Below are 18,857 nucleotides of genomic sequence, written 5' to 3' on the forward strand. Positions count from 1 at the left end.
TATTAATGACGATGGCTGCCACCGATGAACCCTCCGTGTGAGCGGCCTATTGTTGTTGGGGCCCATTGAGCTGAAGATTGCCCGAGAAGGGGGGCCCGAGAACCAACCGAGTGCCGTTCGTCTCGCGTCCGTCTTGAGCTCCAGACCTCCGCACCCCCTCACACCCCCCGGACGGGTGCTGCTTAAAGCTTTAATGCCACCAAAGCCAACGCTAACGTCGTTCAAGATACGTTTCTTGGTATGTGTGTGTGTGTGATCCGGGAACAGGCGTGTCAAGTGTCAAGATTTTCTCCCCCGGTCCCCGGTGGTCTGGTCCCAACGACGCCATTTTGGTTTATTTGATGACGATTTGGCAGCACGGTTCGCGATGCCTATAGTGCCCTAGCCCTAGCCGGCCACTGTGGTTGTGTGCGCGAGCTCCATCAAGCTGTCATTTTGTGTCTTCTTTTCCCTCCCCCCGGCGCGTGATTGGTGGCCACAGAAACCGAGAACTAATTAAAGCTTTCTCTCGCGGAAGAAAGCGAAATCCAACTTTGCCGTTGGCAGTTACAGGGAAAGAGGCGAAGGGAGGGGGCGGGGGTGGAGGGGTCATTCCCGGGATAATCGAAAGATCAGCCAAGCCACAATCTGACCGGCAGGGGGCGAATTTATCTGTTGGATTTTCCCCGAAACAGCAGGAAGAAAACTTGGTAGCCAATGGTGTCGCTGTCGACGGAGGAATTGGTTGCCATAACCTCAACCGACTGCGACGCGGAAGCGATAAATGTCACCACGCAGTAGCTCTAGGAGCAGTGCAGACCTTCTTCTTCTTCTCTGCGCTTGCTCGTTGGTAGATCGGTGGCAGTAACCTAAGATAAAGCATCACACACACACACACACGCGCGCAATTGCTGTTACTGCTACTGCTGCTGTCAAATGAATTGTCAATCGTATGGGGTGCATCCCCCTTTTTGATGTCTGAATAAATCATCTGCCCGAACCGGAGCTTTGCCCTACCGTCTACCGTCTTCCCACCCCGATGCACCGACTGCTATACGATTGCTGAACGACAACCCCTTCCCACCCCCAACCCTGGGGCTGTCGCTAGATCAAACATCGGGCCGGAAAACTTTTAACCACTCACTCAGCTCAGCACATATCACATACATAAATGCACGGCCACGGCCACGGCCACGGCAAAGCTGCTGGAACACGGGGCATTGACATTCGGGGAAAATTCGGCAAACTTTCACCATCCCTCGCTCCTCCGACCCGCCAGTTCTACCCCCTTCGCTGCACATCTCTGTAAATACAGAACGGAAATGGAGCTGTTCCGGCTCGTTCAGCTCACACAGCTCCACGGCTCCATTTCGTGCAACAACGCACGAGCTCTCGGGGCCTTATTGTCACCGGGACGGGTACAAAGACCAACCAAGTGCAGTGTGTGTGTTGAAGATAGCACAAGGGTGCAGCTTGCTTGCGGATTGCAATCAAAAAAAGAAGAAGAAAAAAAAGAAAGAAAGTCGATTCGTTCGATCCGCGCTGCGCTGCACGAAACGCGACACGCTCGATTCATCGAACAACACACCTTCGCACCCCTTCCCACCCCCGCTTGCTATCCTTCTCCTTCGTGGACCGTACCGAGAAAAAAACCTTCCAGCCTGAGTCTGCGAGTGGTGACAACATCCGGCTGGCGCAACCGGGACCGATCGTCTTGGTGCCCGCATCGTCCGCATCGTCTGACGAGTCGCTAGAATTTCCCCCGCCACCCCCCTCCCCCAAGACAGAGCTCTCGAGGGCTCTTATCGCGCTGTGTAGGGGCGTTTGCCCCTTTTCGGACGCTGGTGGGGCCTTTTGCGCTTCTCGTTAAGGGTTGCTGCTGACGGTGCGGATTCTAAGCGCCCTCTGACCTCCTCTCTCTCAGTCCTCCCCTCAGCCCCCTCCCTCCCACCATTGTTGATGACACATTCAATTACACGATATGGCGCCTCGCGATTTGTCGATTTGTCGACGTTGTCGTCGATCGGTTGGTGGCCGCAGATCACGTGAAGGTGATGAAGCAGTTTGTACTCCCCCCTCCCCCCCCCCTCCCCAGTCTGCCACGCTCCTGCAATCATCATATCCTTTTGCAGGACGTCGTCGTCATTGCTCGGTCGCTGGTGGCAAATGCGTGGAACGAAAGGCGTTTAACCATGCAATAAAGGCAGGCGTCTCGCTGTTTCTCTCTCTCACACACACACACACATATGCCCAACAATGGCAGACAATGGGTGTTGTTTTTGGGTTTGGGTTGCGGTGGATGCGCGGCGCTGCGCTACGCGGTAAAGCGGAATTTAATTAAACTTTGAGCGCGCGCGCGCACGTCAAGGCGCGTTTGCTGCGGTCGCTTCGCTTCTTCTTCTTCTTCTTCTGCTTCTTCTGTCGGTCTGTCTGTCTGTGTCGGTCCTGTGCTCCTGTGTCTTGCAGCAAAACGTCAATATGCATAGCGAGTGCCACCGAGAGACAACGCCGTGCACGACGATTCTAGTTCTTTTCAAACTTGGTCTCTCTCTCTCTCTCTCTCTCTCTCTAACACACACATACACACTGACGTTGCGGTTGGTTTTTCACAATAAAAAAAAATAGCTCAACTTTCCTACGCTCATGTCCTGGAAGGTGGAATCGATGGTGGGGGGGCAACAGCAGCAGCAACAGTAGCGTGTTCTTCGGTTTTTTGGGGCTAAAAAGGGGAGGGGTGTGTGTGTGCGTGTGTAGTATATCTTTCAGGTTCAGGATCGATCGCGTACGCGTACTCGTGGGGGGGTTCTCAAATCTCCCAGATCGGGCACCAAGGACCGCTCGGTTTGTACTGCTCGGTCCCAAACACACACACACACACACACACACACACACACACACACACACACACACACACACACACACACACACACACACACACACACACACACACGGACAAGCACTCATACAGGTTGCCATCTCGCGTTACGGCGATCCACCGCGGATAGTGAGCGGCGTGTTCCGGACTGCACAAAAGCAGTGCAGTGCAACTTTCTACGCTCCCTTTAATGTCTGTGTGTGTGTGTGTACCCCCGAAATGGGGCTTTCGCGAGTGGCGTCTTTGTGTAGGGATGCATATTGCAGTTTCGCGCCACCGACGATGACGACGACGACGACGACCACGATGATGATGATGATGATGCTAGTGGTGGCTGCTGGCTTCAAGAACGTTACTCGAAGTAGCGAACATGCGGCCAGCGAATGACAAGCGCCACGGAACCAGCGCAGCGCAGAGAGGCACCAGAACCAAGTGGTGGCGATGGTGGTGGTGTTGGTGGTGCTAGCGGGGCTTTTGTAACCATTTTGTGGTCGTTGATAATTTATGGAAATGTGTGCCTTTCCGAACTAGGTCAACATGCAACGCGGTCGGCTCGCTTTGCTTTCTCGCGCCCCTCTCTCTCTTTCTTGCTCTCTCTCTCTCTCTCTCACTCTCTCTCTCTCTCTCTTTCTATCTATCCCACACAAAGCACACTAACCACCGTGTCGATGGCATTTTGCGGCAGTTCTAGCGTACTCTGTGTGAATGTGTGTGTGTGTGTGTGTGTGTGGGTGTGTGGGTACGTGTGTACGTGTGTACGTGTGTGCGCCTCGATCCGCTCGTTCAACTGCTCGCAACACTATCGACTCACAATGTTCCATTCTTTTCCATTAAGTGCGCCATCGATGTGTGTGTGTGTGTATGCGTGTGTGTGTGTGTGCCCTTTGAAATGGAAATCAACGAGCAGAAGGATGCTTTCGCACACATACCCCCTTCCACCGCTCCGTTCTACACAGTGGGCGTATCGGAATTCCGATTAGACGTTCTGCACCGCACTGCGTCCCCTAGCCCCGAGCCCCGAGCCCCTAGGTTCTAATGCAAAGTATGTGTGTGTGTCTGTGTGTGCATGTATGCTCTCGGGAATGCCACCAGCTACCCCTCTCCCCGTTGAGAGGGGGGGTTGAAAATTGAATTTTAAGCCGCACTCCTCACTCTCCTACTCGCCGCTGGCGAGGGACGATTCGTGGGCCTCATCAAGCAATCAAACAATGCTCCCCCTCCTCCCGGACAGTGATTGAAAGGCGTACGTGTGTGTGTGCATCGCGCAATCGGCCAATTAGCCAGTGGGCACCGGTGCCCGGAGTGCGGAGCTGCACCTAAGGGATGCAGCGCGTTTAATTGCGCATCAAAACACGATTCGCGATTACACGCACGAGGTTGTCGAGGACTTCTTGTGCTGGGTGTGCTTTCAGGTGCTGAGCCCCCCGCCCCTTGTACACCCACAGGACAGACAACAACTTGCACCGATAGCAAGCGATACACTGGATGGATCGTAATTAACGTGGCAGCTGTTGCTGAGTTGCTTGCGGGATGCTGCTGCTGCTGCTCCTAGAGTGTTGTTACCGTTTGGTGACCGATAGACGACGAAGCGCCCATTAGCCAGGCGCCACCAACCCAGGAACCTGCCACTTAGTGAGGGGTGTGGCCCTTAAGTAAAGTGGCGCGAGGAGTAGAGGCATTTCAATTTAGCCCACGGTACCAACACTAGCACGGCAGCAACGGCAACGGAACACCAGGAGCTCTCTGGCGTCCGCGACTCGAGACCGTATCATCATGGGGGGTGGTGGTGGTAATTGAGCGCCCTTTCCAGCCCAACGGAGCTGTTCGCTGTTTGCCAAGTCCTTGGAAGGGTGCTGTAGAGAAGGTGGAGGGGATGTACAAAATGGGGGAGAGAATTTAATTTTATTATTTAGCTCGCGGCCGGCTGCCGGCTCTCTCAGGCTTCCGGAATCATCGCACCACCCGTGTCTCCCGCTGGTCACTACCTCACTACCTCACTTCCGGTCCGGTGGGGTTGCCCTCCCCCCAACCCCCTCCCTTGGGCTATAGCGGGATCAATCTTAATTAGGATTGTCGCCTAGGATTGCACTTCGTTTTTACCCCCTCCAAGTGTACTGTCTAAGGTACCCTCACAGACACACACACACACACACACACACCTATCTGCGGGCGCGTGGCCCGCTTGGTAACCAGCAGCTGAAGGATGATTTCTATTATCCGATACCGTGGCGTGCGTGACGATTGCTGGAGGTGGGGTGGCGCAAGGAGGGTGGCTGCACCGCAGTTGCTGGATCCATTTATTGGATTGCTGGCAGCTGGTGCTGCTGGTGCTGCTGCTGCTGGTGCCCTGGTGACAGCCGAATGGCGATGACGGCGACTCCGACGACGAACAAGGCGCACTTTTACTCGTTATCTTCCACATCTCTGTGTGTGCGTTATGGGTGTGTGTGTGTGGAGACATTCATATTTGATTTCCTCAAGCTCCTCAACCCCCCCCCCCCCTATCACCCACCGGGGAGGTTTTTTGGTGGCCATAAAGCACCAAAGCAGAATGAAAAAAAAAGAGCGAAACAGGTGCTTCGGTATGGCGTTTATGGACCGTCGGCCGTCGGGAAGCAACGTGCCGTTTTCCCTTCCCACCAACCCGCCATCCCGCACACGCCAACATCCCCCATTTTATACCTAATGGCGCACAACGTGACGATCTCGACGAGGTTACGCTGTTGCGTTACGTCGTAAATGTTGCCGCCAGCGCCCAGAGAGAGAGAGAAAGAGAGAGAGAGAGAGAGAGAGAGAGAGAGAGAGAGAGAGAGAGAGAGAGAGAGAGAGACCCACACACACGCGCGTACGATGTAACGTACACCTTTGTGGTGGTGGTGGAAGCTGCGGAATGATGTGCGTAACGTGCGTGCAGCAGCCACCGTTCATTCGCATTCGTACGGAGGCCTTTTTGGGGAAACTTTATGTGTGACATCAGCCCACCCGACCGACCCACCCACTACTCGCCTATATTGCGTGGACTTGTGGAGCGGAGCCCACAGCAGATTCTCGGGACGGGAGAAGTACCGGACGTGAGATGCAACGAGCAGCAGCAGCAGCAGCAGCAGCAGCAGAGTGTTTCGCATTCGCGGGAGGATTGATGAAGAAATTCGCGAACTCGCGTTGAAAAAGAATGAAAAGCTCTCTCTCTCCCTCTCTCTCTCTCTCTCTCTCTCTTGGGATGTCAATAAAGTAGATGAAATGACCAGCGAATGCGTAGCGTAACAGCCTCGAAAGACTTCGACTACAAACTTCCTCTCCGTTTCGTTTGTTTGTTTGTTTGCATTTTGTTTCGTTACGTACGTATTTGTACGTGTGCGCGTGTCCGTGTGTGTCGGTGTGCGTCCGAGTGTGTGTGAATTCGGTAAGTGTGAACGGAAATAAAACCGGGAACATTCCATTTCTTTTGCATTCTCGAAGCACGCGCGCGCACACACAACCTCTCGAAGCAATTTGCCACATGCTTTGCCTTCGACAGTTCGCCATTTTGTCGTAGGCCGCAGGGGCAGGGGAGGGGGGGAGGGAGGTGGCAGAGAGGGGTGGAGGATTGAGACGACATAAAGGCGAGTAAAAGGCTGTTGTAAGAAAGGAAAAATCTGTTTGCAAAATGGCTAACCCTGTCTCCAGCCTGCCGAACGTGAACGTCGAGAGACAGAGAGAGAGAGAGAGAGAGAGTGAGAGGGAAGGGAGGGAGGCAGAAAAAGGAGAAGAAAGGGGGGGGGGGAAGGTTCGTATCTTGAAGATGACGAGCTGGGCTGGGCACGCTGTTTGCATGTCAATTGCTGTTTGCTGGTGCTGGTGGACGTCACGAGCCAGGAGCGAGCTCGAGCTGTTCAGTTTATTTATTTATTCCTCCCCCCACTACCAGCAGCAGGATGAGAGCATCACCATTCACGTCCCATCGACGAGTGGGGGAGGGGGGAAGGAGGCTCCTCCCCCTTGCTCCTCTGTAATTGTTCGCTTTCCCTGGTATCACCACCACCCCTCGGGCCACCACAAAAGAGATAACGCAAAGAGACGCGTGCCCAAGCGGGACGAGATGCACTTTTGAGTGGAGAAAACAAACACACACACACACATCTATTTAAGCAGGAAGATACTCCTTGGCAAAAGTCGCGGTGCGGTACTCGCGGGTTTTATTTGGGGACGTTGCTTCTGGGAGAGCATTTCATGTTCTCCAGAGGGAGGGATATGGCCACTGCTTTAGACAACCGACCGAAACCACCCCCCGGCAGCAGCAGCATCATAAACTCGCTAAATCAAATTATGCTCACCAGCAGCAGTAGCTCCAGGGCGTAGTGGTAGTAGTGGTGGTGGCAGATTGCTAGTCAGTCGAAATTTGTTATGCAAATGAAGGGGATGAGGTGCACTTTCATCTCGTCCCTTCTTCCCCTTTCATCATGACCGCACAACTCTCCTCCTCCTCCTTCTACGTTCCACAATCACAGCTTGTTGCATCAAACCGACAAAGGGGATTGAGGGGGATGCAATCGAGGTTCTGGTCCTGTCAGGGAGCTGAGCTGCAGCCTAATAGCTGTCAGAGGTCGTGGTTCGTGGCAACGAGCAAATACCTATACCTGCCTGACCTATACCTGCCTCTGGTATGCTCTGCTCTCTGCACCTGCACCACCAACCCTTACTGCTAACAACAAGTAAATCAACAAGAAGACGCCCAGCAGCTCAAACGGTCGATTTCTGTGTGTGTGTGTCCCCGTGTGTATATGTGTCACCTCTCGATCTTCTCGACTGACTGAGTTGTTTCTAGCTTGGCTTGTCCTTTTCCAGGGAAATCTACGCTCTCCAAGGGGAGGGGGTGGGTTTTTTTTTCTCGTGCCCTCTAAACCGCCCTGCGACAGGTACGCGTGGCTCGAGAGGCCCGGCGTCCCCTGTGTGGTCATGTGCACGTCACCATGTTCGTGTCGCGTGTCTCTGTTTGTGTGGGTGTGTTTTCCAAATCTACACATTTTCCTTTTGGGCATGGGCAAAGCTGCGTGGGAAAACACGGAAAAGCGCTTTGCATACCGCTAATGGGGTTGCAGCAAACCAAACCACACCACCCACATGCACCCATGGGGGATGCCTATATATCAATCAACACACACCCACACACACACACACACACAGAGGCAGACACGTAATCCCTGGTTTGTCCCTGGTTTTCCCTCGCTCCTATTTCTGCGCCTTCTTCTTCTTCTTCATCTTCTTCTTCTTCTGCTTCTGCCAAATTCGTGCTTCCCGCAGCTGGCAGCCGCGAAAACGGCTGTTCGCGAATGTCACACATTCGCTGCCCTGACAGGTCCCTCGAGGATGCGAACCGAGGGAAGGGGCCGCAGCCCCAAAGGACTCCACGTCGCTGCCGCTTTTCCCCCCCTCCCCCGTAAGTATCCGAATGGAATGGATCCACTACCAGCCACTTGGATAAGCGACCAATGCGGGGGGGAGGGTTAGTGGAGCCCCGTTGAGAGGGGTGCCGGGGGTTGGAACCACGGTATGATTATTCAATCGAGAAGGATTTATTGAATTCCGTGCCGTGTAGAGGCCGTAGAGCCGAATTTCGTACGGGACGAGGCTCTCTGAGTGTTGCTCTGAGCAACGGATCGGTTTAAGCACCCCCTCCCCTTCCACTCCTACCCTCCCGACCAGAAACGGTGGCTTTTTGACTGCGATTCGATTCTGCGCCACCATTGTTCGTGCGTAATGCAATTGTGTGTTTGTGTGTGTGTGCGATGATCTGGTGCTCGGTGTGCGATGGTGTGCAGCTCCGGGCACCAGGTAGAAGTCACAAAAAAAAACACACACACGCACGCACACCGTGATACGTAATCCAATTCACAGCGATACGCGTCAGTTGCAGAGCGGCGCTAGTGGCGGTGGTGTGTAATGCGATGCAAATGGTTTGTTTACGATGCCGCCGCCGTCGCCGAGAGAAAACACACACACACAGGCACACAGGCACAGACACAGGCACAGACGAGTACGAGTAAGGGGGGGCGAAGGACCCCTGGAGGACAAACTGCTCCAGCAGCAGAAGCAGTACCCTCGGATTCACTTGGAACCACTCACGCGTACACACACACACACACACACACACGTCTTACACACGTTGTTTTTTATCGCTATCGCTATCTGCTCCTCTCCTGCTGCAGGTGTGCATCGTGCAGAAGAAGGACAGCGGCAATCTGTTCGCGATGAAGTACGTCAGCCGGAGCGTCTGCATTGGGCGCGGTGCGCTCGGTGGTGTGCTGAAGGAGGTCGAGCTGCTCGCCTCGCTGGAGCACCCGTTCCTGGTGAACCTCTGGTTTTCCTTCCAAGGTGAGTGAGTGAAGGGCGAAATCATCTTCCCTTAAATTTTGCACTTCAAATGCGCTGCACGAAGGATCGACACACTCTCAGAGCGTGTGTGTACGTGTGTGTGTGTATGTTTTTGTGCAATACTTTTATTGTTTAGATTTTATTTTTTCCCGTTTTGTCCTTTCTCTCTCTCTCTCTCTCTCTCTCTCTCTCTCTCTCTCTCTCTCTTTCTCTCTTGTACATCCCCTCTATCACTGGTGGCTGGATGGACAACATACTGACACACACACCGCGATCACGCGGCCATCGACGAGGCAGACGAGGAGGATCTGTTTATGGTGTGCGATCTGCTGGCCGGTGGCGATCTGCGCTACCATCTGCAGCATCAGGTAAGCCACATGCTCCCTGCTCCACCCTTTGTCCTTTGCCCTTTTTCGCTGATTTGACTCCTTGCAGCCTTTAGCGCCACCGAAAACCGGAAACGCTTCTTCCAGGATCCCGAGGTGTTTGTTTCATTTAATTAATTTAGCATTCTCTCTTTGTCTCTCCTTTGTCTCTCGCGCGCGCCTGCTCTCTCCTGCTCCTCTTCCTCCTGGATCATCCATTGTGGCACATTGGCTGTGGGGTTTGGGCCACACACACACACACACTCACACACACACGAGCAGGTGGAGTTCTCCGAGGCGAGCGTCGGGCTGCTGGTGTGTGAGCTCGGCTCAGCCCTGGATTACCTGCAGAAGGAGCGTGTCGTGCACAGGTAAGCCACCCCATCCACCCCTATCTCCCTACTCTACTGCTCGGGCTGAAGCTCAAACTATTGCTACTCATCTACATCTTCGTTAGGACTCAACGCGAAAAATCTGCATCGTCTTCTGGCGTTTTCGTTATCCGGGTTTTGAAGGGTGTAGGGGAGGGAGACGGGGAAGGAAATTAGGCAGCACGGTTTAGGAAGACACACACACACACACACACACTCGTGACAGTGGAAATCCTTTATCCTGCTCATATTTACACGATGATGAATATTTCATCTGGCACGTATTATTGTCTCCCTTCCATGCATCCTCACCACGGGGAGCCACATTTAACTGCTCTCTAGAAAGGGTGGGTGGGGTGGGGGGTGTTGGATTGCATATCTGATTGTTTTCCGACCGTCGCACGTTCGTCGTTTCGTCATTCCTTCCCGGCTCTGTGGAGGTGTTTGTTTTGGAGACGCCATGAACACACCATGGAAGAAAGGGAAGGAGTGAAGGGTGGAAGAAGGGTGCGATGAGAATTGAGGCCTAAGCCAAAAACGATGAAAACAACGTTGGCTCACCAGAAGAATATACGGACGCGTATAGCGTCCGTTTGTTTTCGTCCGACTTTTCATTGATGGAGACGCCTGGTGCCGCTTCTCTCTCTCGCTTTCTCTCTCTTTTTCTCTTTCTCTCTCTTGCTATCTATTAGCTATGCGGGGGGTGCTACTTCCGAGAAGCGAGAATCAAGCGAGAATCGAAATGAATGTTGACGCAACGCAACCTTCGACGACAAACAAAAACAGACAAAAACCACCCCCCAAGAATCCATAAAAGGGTGGAGAAGCGTGAGAAGCGGGGATGTAGGGATGTGGGGAAAAGGGAGGGGGATGGATTTGGGAATGTTTTTTTGTGGGGGGACGTAAATTCACAAACACAGTGGCAAGAGGCAATGTGCGAGAATCTCGCATCCTGATTGAACCTCCCACCGACTCGCTGTCTCGCCAAAGCGACGTTCACGTGCTGTGAGTGTGTGTGTGTGTGCAACCAACAATTGCCATCCCCTTTGTCGCCACCATCCATCCATCCGGCCCCGCAAAAAGCTCTGTAAGAATGGTTCTTGCGTGGAGCACAACGTGAACGGCACCGGGAAATGGAATCCTTTCATCATTCACGAGCCGCGCTTGGGGCGATGATTAAGGGGTTGGTTCACTCACGTGGTCGGGTGCGATGTATCACCACCACCACCACCAACACGACCCCGCTCGTTTCTCTCGTGCTGTCGGGCTGTCTCTCGTAGTGGCTGTTGTGGTCTAGCGTTCTGCGACGTGTCGAGGGGGCGGGGGATGAGCGGCCTTTGGCGTAAGGTAGAAAGCCTTCCCTTCCAATCCAGGATCATCCCTTGTAGCCTTGGCTTTTTCGTGGTTTGCGCGCACACACACACACAGAGAGATGCTACTGCGAGAGCGAAAGAGCGAGAGAGACGCCACGCTGGGCTCCGGTCAAAACCATCGAGGTGCCAGGTGTAGGTGGTAGTGTTGGTGTTGGTGTTGGTGTTGGTGATGGTGTTGGAGCTACGGAGCCGGTAACCGGTAGCGTTGTGTAACGTATGTGTGTGCTGCCTCGTCACCGCTCGTAATTGATATTGCTCATGTCATGTCGAAGAGCGTCGTGCTCGTTAGCTTACGAACTACGACCGGAAACAGCCACTGGTGTCAGTGTGTGTGTGCGTGTGTGTCGGTGTGGGTGTGCTACGAAAGGGGAACGGGATGTTTTGGTGTGTTAATAAGTGCTCCATTCGGTGGCACAATGTAATCACTGTCATTCATCCAGTGAGGTTGACGTCTGGTGACGTGTCGTCCTAAATATTTCACGACAACCATCACCACCACGCAGGGCCCAGGCAGCGCCGGATTGCGGGGGAACATCCGTGAGGAGGAGGCGGGAACTTGGAGTGCTGTGGGAGTGAATACACTCTTCATAAATAGAAAGCGCTTCTATTGTCGTACGAATACCGGGGTTCCGGGGTTGTTTGATGGGAACCGCTTTTTCACTGTCACTGTCGCTGGCTTCGCACCCTTCACCCTCTGGGAGTGCTACCCGCCTTAAAGCGATAATCAAGCTATCCTCGGTATCCGCGACGATCTACGCGACGCATCGCATTTTCCGATTTCGACTCGACTTTCGGTCCAGGGCTGCTAGTGTTGCTTCGAACGCTCTCCAAGAGGGGTAGAAGATTAAAATGATGATTATTTATAAGTCTTTCACCGCACGCACGTGCCTGACTGCTCGCCTGACAGCTGAGATGCATCGCTACGTGCCCGTTCGTGTTCGGCATCATATCGCCTGACACTTCTTCTACTGCTGCTGCTGCTGCTGCTGCTGCTGCTGCTGCTGCTGCTACTGGTGTCTGTCAGCTTAATTCAATTTTCCTTGATACCAACCTTCCATTTCTGCCAACGTGGCGAGCTGTGGGGGAGGGGGATTGAATGGAAATGGTGGATCAAAGGATGGATTCTGGACGTGTTTGTGTGTGCGTGTGTTGGGTATGTTACGTGCACAACCGCGTATCACATTTTGATTTCCACATTTTAATGATAATTTATGGTGAAAACAAACAAGCAAGAAGGAACCGAAAAAAAAATACCTTGCTGTCGCGCGTTTTACGGCAGGGAAGAGGGGGAGGGGAAGGGGGAAGGGGGAGGGAGAAGCACCTGTCCTGCCACATGCCACGCACGTGCATGTCTCGATGTTGCGCTTTCGATTGACAAGCGTTTTCCATGAAATTTGAAGCGCGCAGCGAGTCGCCGCACGCCCCGTTTTTTTCCCCCTTCCGCGGAGAATGGCAGCACGAGCATGCAACATGTTCAACGTTTAATTAGCGACAACCTATTTGCATTAATGAGCGGTTGGTTTCGTTCGGGAATTTCACGTTCGCGTTATTGTTTTGTTTGTTGTTGTTAGTACTTTTACTGCCACGCCTTGACATTACGCCTGCCTCATGGTGCGTTCATTCGCGTTGCATTTAATACTGTACCACCTGTTCCGCTAGTGAGTGAAACGTTTAATTAGCGACAGCAGCAACTCGCGTGTTCGTATGTGGATGAAAAAACAAAAAAAAAACCTCATGACCATGAGGGATACAGCTCTTCTACAGCTCCAGTATTGTGCTTTTTTCCATTCTATTCATTCTATTTCTTTTAATCATTCTCTTTTTCTCTTTTTCTCTTTTCTCTCTCTAATTTTCTCTTTTCTCTCTTCTCTTTCTCTTTTTCTCTTTCTTTCTTGATATTGACCAGAGATATCAAGCCCGACAACATCCTGCTGGACGAGGAAGGTAAGTAGTAAGCACCTCACAAAAAACCGAAACCGAAACATTGCTCCTAAGCAGCAGCCTCCTTTAAAGAGGAAGCCTTCGTTATCATTTCAACCCCCGCTAGCTGCTACCTCTCTATCCATATCTTTGCATTTCCGTCTCGTACCGCGAAAGAAAAGTGGAAACCGGCCACCGACCGGCCCCGGCAAGAGAAATATGAACTGCGAATCGTCTTCATAATTTTATCGCTTTCAACATATCATGGCCAGCGGGGCCGGGACGGGGCGGGCCAGCTTCCTCCCTCCCGCCAGAGACTGAACGGTTTTTTGGCCTTTTTCCGGTCCTTCCGGGGGGGGTTTTTTTTTCTTTCTATTTTGTGGATTTACTTGCTTGCTTGCTGCCACCCATAATGTCCGGCCCGTAATCTACCGCATATCGCTTGGCAGACGCGTGTAGAAGCCCGTGTTCCCGGTTCTCGGGAGCGCTGCTCATTCTTCTGACCCATACAACCCTCCCCCGGGCGGACGTGGCATGCATACGAGCCATAGCTGATCGCCGCTCTCGAAAACGTGGCCGATGACGGATGGAAATAGGGATGGGGATGATGGTGGTGGTGGTGGTGGTGGTAGAGGGGAGTGTGTGGAGCAATCAAATAAACTGTCACAACCAAAAGCACACACACACACACACGGGTACACGGGCGCATACATCTGTTCTTGCTACACACTGGGGCGGGGGGTGGGTGGGGGGCACTCCCGCAAGTCCCACAACCCCTGTAACTGGCCTTGGCATTTCCGGGCTTGGCATTCCGGCTCGGGCGCGCGCGCGCGTGCTGATACTTCAAATGTGCCCGAGGCAAAGGAACGAAAGGACGAAGGTCCTTTGGGGTGGTGTGCCGGTTGGAAAAGAAAAAGTACACATTTTCCAATTCCACCCTCCCCATCGCTTCCTCCCTCATCCCCTACAGGTTGTGTGCGCCAAGGCGGAAAGGCCGCCACCGCTGCCACCGCCGCTTGGGACTCACAATAAAGAAAATCCATCAAGACATTCGAACGAACGCCAACCGCCTAGCCAACACTCAAAGCAACTCACCTCTCACTCTCTCTCTCTCTCCCTCTCTTCTCTGCACCCCTCGCTGTCCCTTGTAGCAAATGGTACATCCCCATCGATGACGATTTCGTGATAATATCCCTTTTACGACCGTTTTCATTCCGCTTTCCGCGCAACCCTCCCTATAAAACGGGGAGGAGGGACGAGGGGTAGTTCCCATTTTTGGGGGGGGAAGGGTGGGTAGAAAAATGTTGCAAAATGGCGCTGGCGAAGTGATTGGGAAAGTGCAGAGCGCCGAGCGCGAACGTGGCGCACGAACGAACGAACGAACAAATAGCAGAGCGCCCAATAATGAATCGGATTCGCGTGTCCGTGTGGAGGGGTGGTAAGGGAGAAGGGTGAGCGTAATGAGCAAACGGGCGCGCCGACGGATACAAACACACAGATAACGAGACGGTGAAGAATGAGTGAACAGCGCGGGGAAAAGGCCCCCCGGGGGGGGGGGGGGGGGGGGGGGGGCTAGCAGGCAGACAAACAAACAAACAAACAAACAATGACATTTATGACTTTCCGTAGGGTGCACTGACTGGCGACATTTGGGCGACGGGGAAGAGAAAGAAAGAGAGAGAGAAAGAGAGAGCTGACAGCGTGACGAAGCGTCGGGCCTAATCCCACACCGAGGGAGCGCTTTAATTAAATTCCAGCCAGCCGCGCCATTCATCCCCCGGCGGGGGAGCGGGGTGCTCGTTGCGTCAGTCGGTGTCCCATTGGCGCTGATCGCAATAAATGACCGATAAATGACGGCAGCATTGAGGAACGCGCTCCGATCAGACCTAGATTAAAGCCGAAGACGACCACAGACCGTTGCTGGGGGTGTGGGGGGGCGGGGGGATGATAGAGATACTATCACCTCCTAAAAGCGAGAGACAGACGCGAACGCGGAACGTGAATGCGAATTCCCCATAGTTGAATGTTGCGTTTCCGTCTTTTCCGTACGCGTGTCGTGGGTTGTTTTGACCACCGGAAAGGGGATCAAAGCCCCACCCCCTTTACAGGGGATGCACGACCAGGAGGGCAGATGCTGCGCCAATTGTTGTGTCTCGTGCTCCCCCACTTGCGACGCAAAATGGCGCTACGTGGCAGCTTCTTAGACGCTTCGACTAACAACCGACCTCATTGACATTGAACAGTTTGTGTGTCTCTGTGTGTGTGTGTGTGAATCGCTTTGGCTAGTCAGACACCTGAGATGCTGTTCCCTGCTCCAGGATCTTTTGCGCGGATCACGAGCATCACGAGAAATAGAGACATTTTTCCTCGCGAAGTCAAGCCAGCTCAAGCAAAACCCCGCAGCCCTTCCTTTTCCTTCCACAGCTTCACCTGCTAGCAAAAACGCGGTGTTTGGCGTTTAAGCGAACAGCCAGTAGCAGTAGTAGCAGCAGCAGCAGCAGCAGCAGCCACAGAGAAAACCATTTTGCCATCGCTCACCCAGTGAATGCATCCACGAGTAAGGGGTAAAGGGGATGGGGGGTGACTAGGAAATGAGGCATCCCGATGAAACCAACAATATTTCATTTTCCTTTTCAAAGGAAGAGAGACAGAGAGAGAGAGAGTGAATGGATCGGAAATTGTTTTGCATATTTCATGACCACTACTCTGGGCCAACGGCAGCGAACAGGATTCGCTGCTGATCCAGAACTCCGCCGCCTTTCTTCTTTCCAACCCCCCCACTCCATCCCTCGCTCGGCGCTCGGCAGTTCCTTCCTTTTCATCTCTCCATTGCGTTTTGAAGTGAGCTAAATGGGATTGCGCGTCGCGCTCAAGATGAAAGGTGAAGTGCATCAGCCAACGGAACAGCAGTGCAGAGGGGAGAGGGAAGATGGTAGAGGAGGTAGCGGAGGTAAATGGTCGTGAAGCGAGGGGAAAGCGGCTAGATGCTAGAGCGTTTCCCCCGTTTCGGGAAAGCAGCTCCTTGTGCTGCTGCGTCGTAAGTCTCGAGTCTCGAGGCTACTGAAAATGGTGAATTTTCAACACCCTCATCCCCTCGCCATCCCCAAGTCTTGTGGTGGAAAGAGCGACGGTCAATCGTTTTGAAGATGATCAGTTGCGATTCTCTCCGGTTCCGAGGTTCCGCCCAAAACATGAAATAATCCTTAAGCTTGATGGATGGAGAACCCCCTCCCCTTTCACTTCCCCTGTGCGGCTCTTTTACTCCTCCTCACCCCTAATTTGAACTCGATTTCCGGCGGCGAAAGCGAATGCAATGATTAACACGACGACGACGACGACGACGACGACGACGACGACGACGGCGACGAATGTGGCAAAAGCAAAGCGTAAAGCGGAGCAAGCGCTTAGTGGTGGGGTGCAGTGATTAGAAGCAATCCAATGATCTCTGGCTGTCAGCCTTCGGGAGTACTTTCGACTGCGAACCAGCCAAATGCCGGTGCCCAGCAGCGATTCGACCTCCCAGCCCGGCGACGACAGCGACGTTGATGATGGTTTAGGGACACAATTACTTTGCTTGGCACCGGAAATTGGCACCGGAGCAGGTGACCTCGCGAGCGCCTCGAATGCTAAAACCCTCCTGAATCATGGAAGGAACGTAATTACTTTTTTCTTCTCTCTCTCTATCTTTCTCTCTCTCTCTTGCTGTCTCTCTCTAAAATCGATCCACTTCTACCGATGATGCCCATCAATGAGGTCGTTCCATCCTTCCTCAGGGAATCTGCTTCTACAGCTGCTGTCGAGAGTCGAGAGAAGCTGGAAATACAAGAAATCACTCTTTTTCCAACACATTTCTCTGCTTTCCTCGCTTTTCTTCCCCTTCCCCTTCCCTTGGCTGGAGTGCTGTACAAACGCGAGACGCGAGACGCCAATCGGCATGTATAGTGGCTGGTGGCAGCTTCTGGAAGCGTGAAGCGAACCAGCGATTGAAAGTATCAACAACTCCTTCCGCAACCCCCAACCGCGTTATCGTCGTCCTCGTCGACGTCGTGTGCTCTTCGCAAACGCTATTCAACGCTCGAATCGCCGCCACCGAGGGGGTGCGAGGGGGGGTGTAATGAAATTATCGCTCATAAGCTCATTATTTGCCGGGAAGAGAGAGAGAGAGAGAGAACCCCCCGGGGGAGGAATGGAAGGGAGGTTGCCGGAGGGAGGTTGGAAAACCGGGAAATCTCCCGGAACCGGAAACGATTGCCGCAGCGATTCGTTGCTCCTCACGCACACACCTTGACAAAAGGGATGAAAGAGGAGAGGGGGAGGGGTAAAGGGAAGTGCGATCGATTGCCACAAGTTGCAGCAGACCGACCGATAGACCGATAGACAGACAGACAGGGGATTGAACCTTGGCCGTTGGTTGGTTTTGGTTTTGGTTTCGAAGTGATGTAACCAGGGGTTGCAGGGGAGGGGGAGTCCATTGTAAGGGACATCTTCACACCAAACACACACACACAAACCCAGCGGCGTGCTGACATAAGTTTTGTTTCTCTCTCTCTCTCTCTCTGAACCGAATAAAAAACAACGACCACACAAACACACACACACACACACACACAGCGAGAGAGTGAAGAAGATACCAATCAAATCCCTTCCGAGAAAAAAACGAACGCTGCGCGCGATCTCGAGAAATAGAGAATGGTCTAGGCAAAGGCCAATAATGGATACCCTACCTCCAGACCCCCAGGATTGGATCCAATTTTCCAATCAATTGAAGGTGCGGTGGCCCGTTGTCCGGACGCGAAGGGGGGGTGGGGTGTAAACAAGGGAGGGAGGATAGTGGTTGGCGCGCCGATTGCTGCACGGGCCTGGTGCGGATGAATTCCGATCCGATTTGATGGTGGCTTTTGCCCCGGGAACAGAACAAAACACACACACACACGCACACACAGACATACATACACACGCATACACTGACTTTTTACGAGACAGAACGAGGGGTTGAGGAATGTAAATGCCCGAATTTCGAATATCAAGAAGCAGTAGGGGGGAGGGGGTGGGGGGATAGTCAGGAATGCGGGTGAGAAAGGGGTGGTGGTGGTGGTGGTGGTGATGTGATGTGCGGCTGTTGCTCTCATCGAACCCTCATCAGTTTGGGGGGTTCCACAACTCTCTCTCTTTTCCACCCACCCCCCCTCCCTCCCCATCCGTAGGCGACAATCGTGGAATCCAGAATCCAGCTTGAATGTCTCCAGCAACCCCCTTGTGCCTTCCTTGTGGTGTTCGCGCCTACCGACCTTTGTTTACGTGTGCGTGTGTGTGTGTGCGTGCGTGCATGTGAATGAGGTGCTGACTGACGAGGTGATCCCGGTGAGATCTTCCCCCCTCAGAAGTTTTCCAGAATTCCAACCACCATCCTACGCAGTACGAATACGCATCCACAGGAACCGCAATCCAGGTGAAGAGTCATCAGCTGTCACCATGGCCTTAGGCCCATGTGGGAAGGGGTTGCCATTTTAACCCCCACCCTTGGGGTGAGGGCGAACCAATGCGACTCGGATGTGACCAACGGCGCCACCTTGGATCACGCCAGCGTGTGTTGATTGCCTTTGCGTGCGAAGATGCTCCAGCC

At 53.3% G+C, this 18,857-nt stretch overlaps 1 protein-coding gene across 3 annotated transcripts in view; it reads left to right on the forward strand.

Moving 5' to 3' along the window:
- Positions 1 to 18,857, forward strand: part of LOC125952447 (serine/threonine-protein kinase 32B) — a 33,689-nt gene that overhangs the window by 12,130 nt on the left and 2,702 nt on the right. For 2 of the 3 annotated variants that reach the window (XM_049681912.1, XM_049681918.1), the window contains 4 exons: positions 9,040 to 9,205; positions 9,503 to 9,573; positions 9,850 to 9,941; positions 13,221 to 13,258. In XM_049681912.1, coding sequence (XP_049537869.1) covers positions 9,040 to 9,205; positions 9,503 to 9,573; positions 9,850 to 9,941; positions 13,221 to 13,258 — 367 coding nt within the window. The remainder of the gene's footprint in view (positions 1 to 9,039; positions 9,206 to 9,502; positions 9,574 to 9,849; positions 9,942 to 13,220; positions 13,259 to 18,857) is intronic. The other variant, XM_049681924.1, reaches the window with a different exon arrangement.

Source organism: Anopheles darlingi, chromosome X, assembly GCF_943734745.1.
Source record: "Anopheles darlingi chromosome X, idAnoDarlMG_H_01, whole genome shotgun sequence".
NCBI lineage: Eukaryota > Metazoa > Arthropoda > Insecta > Diptera > Culicidae > Anopheles > Anopheles darlingi.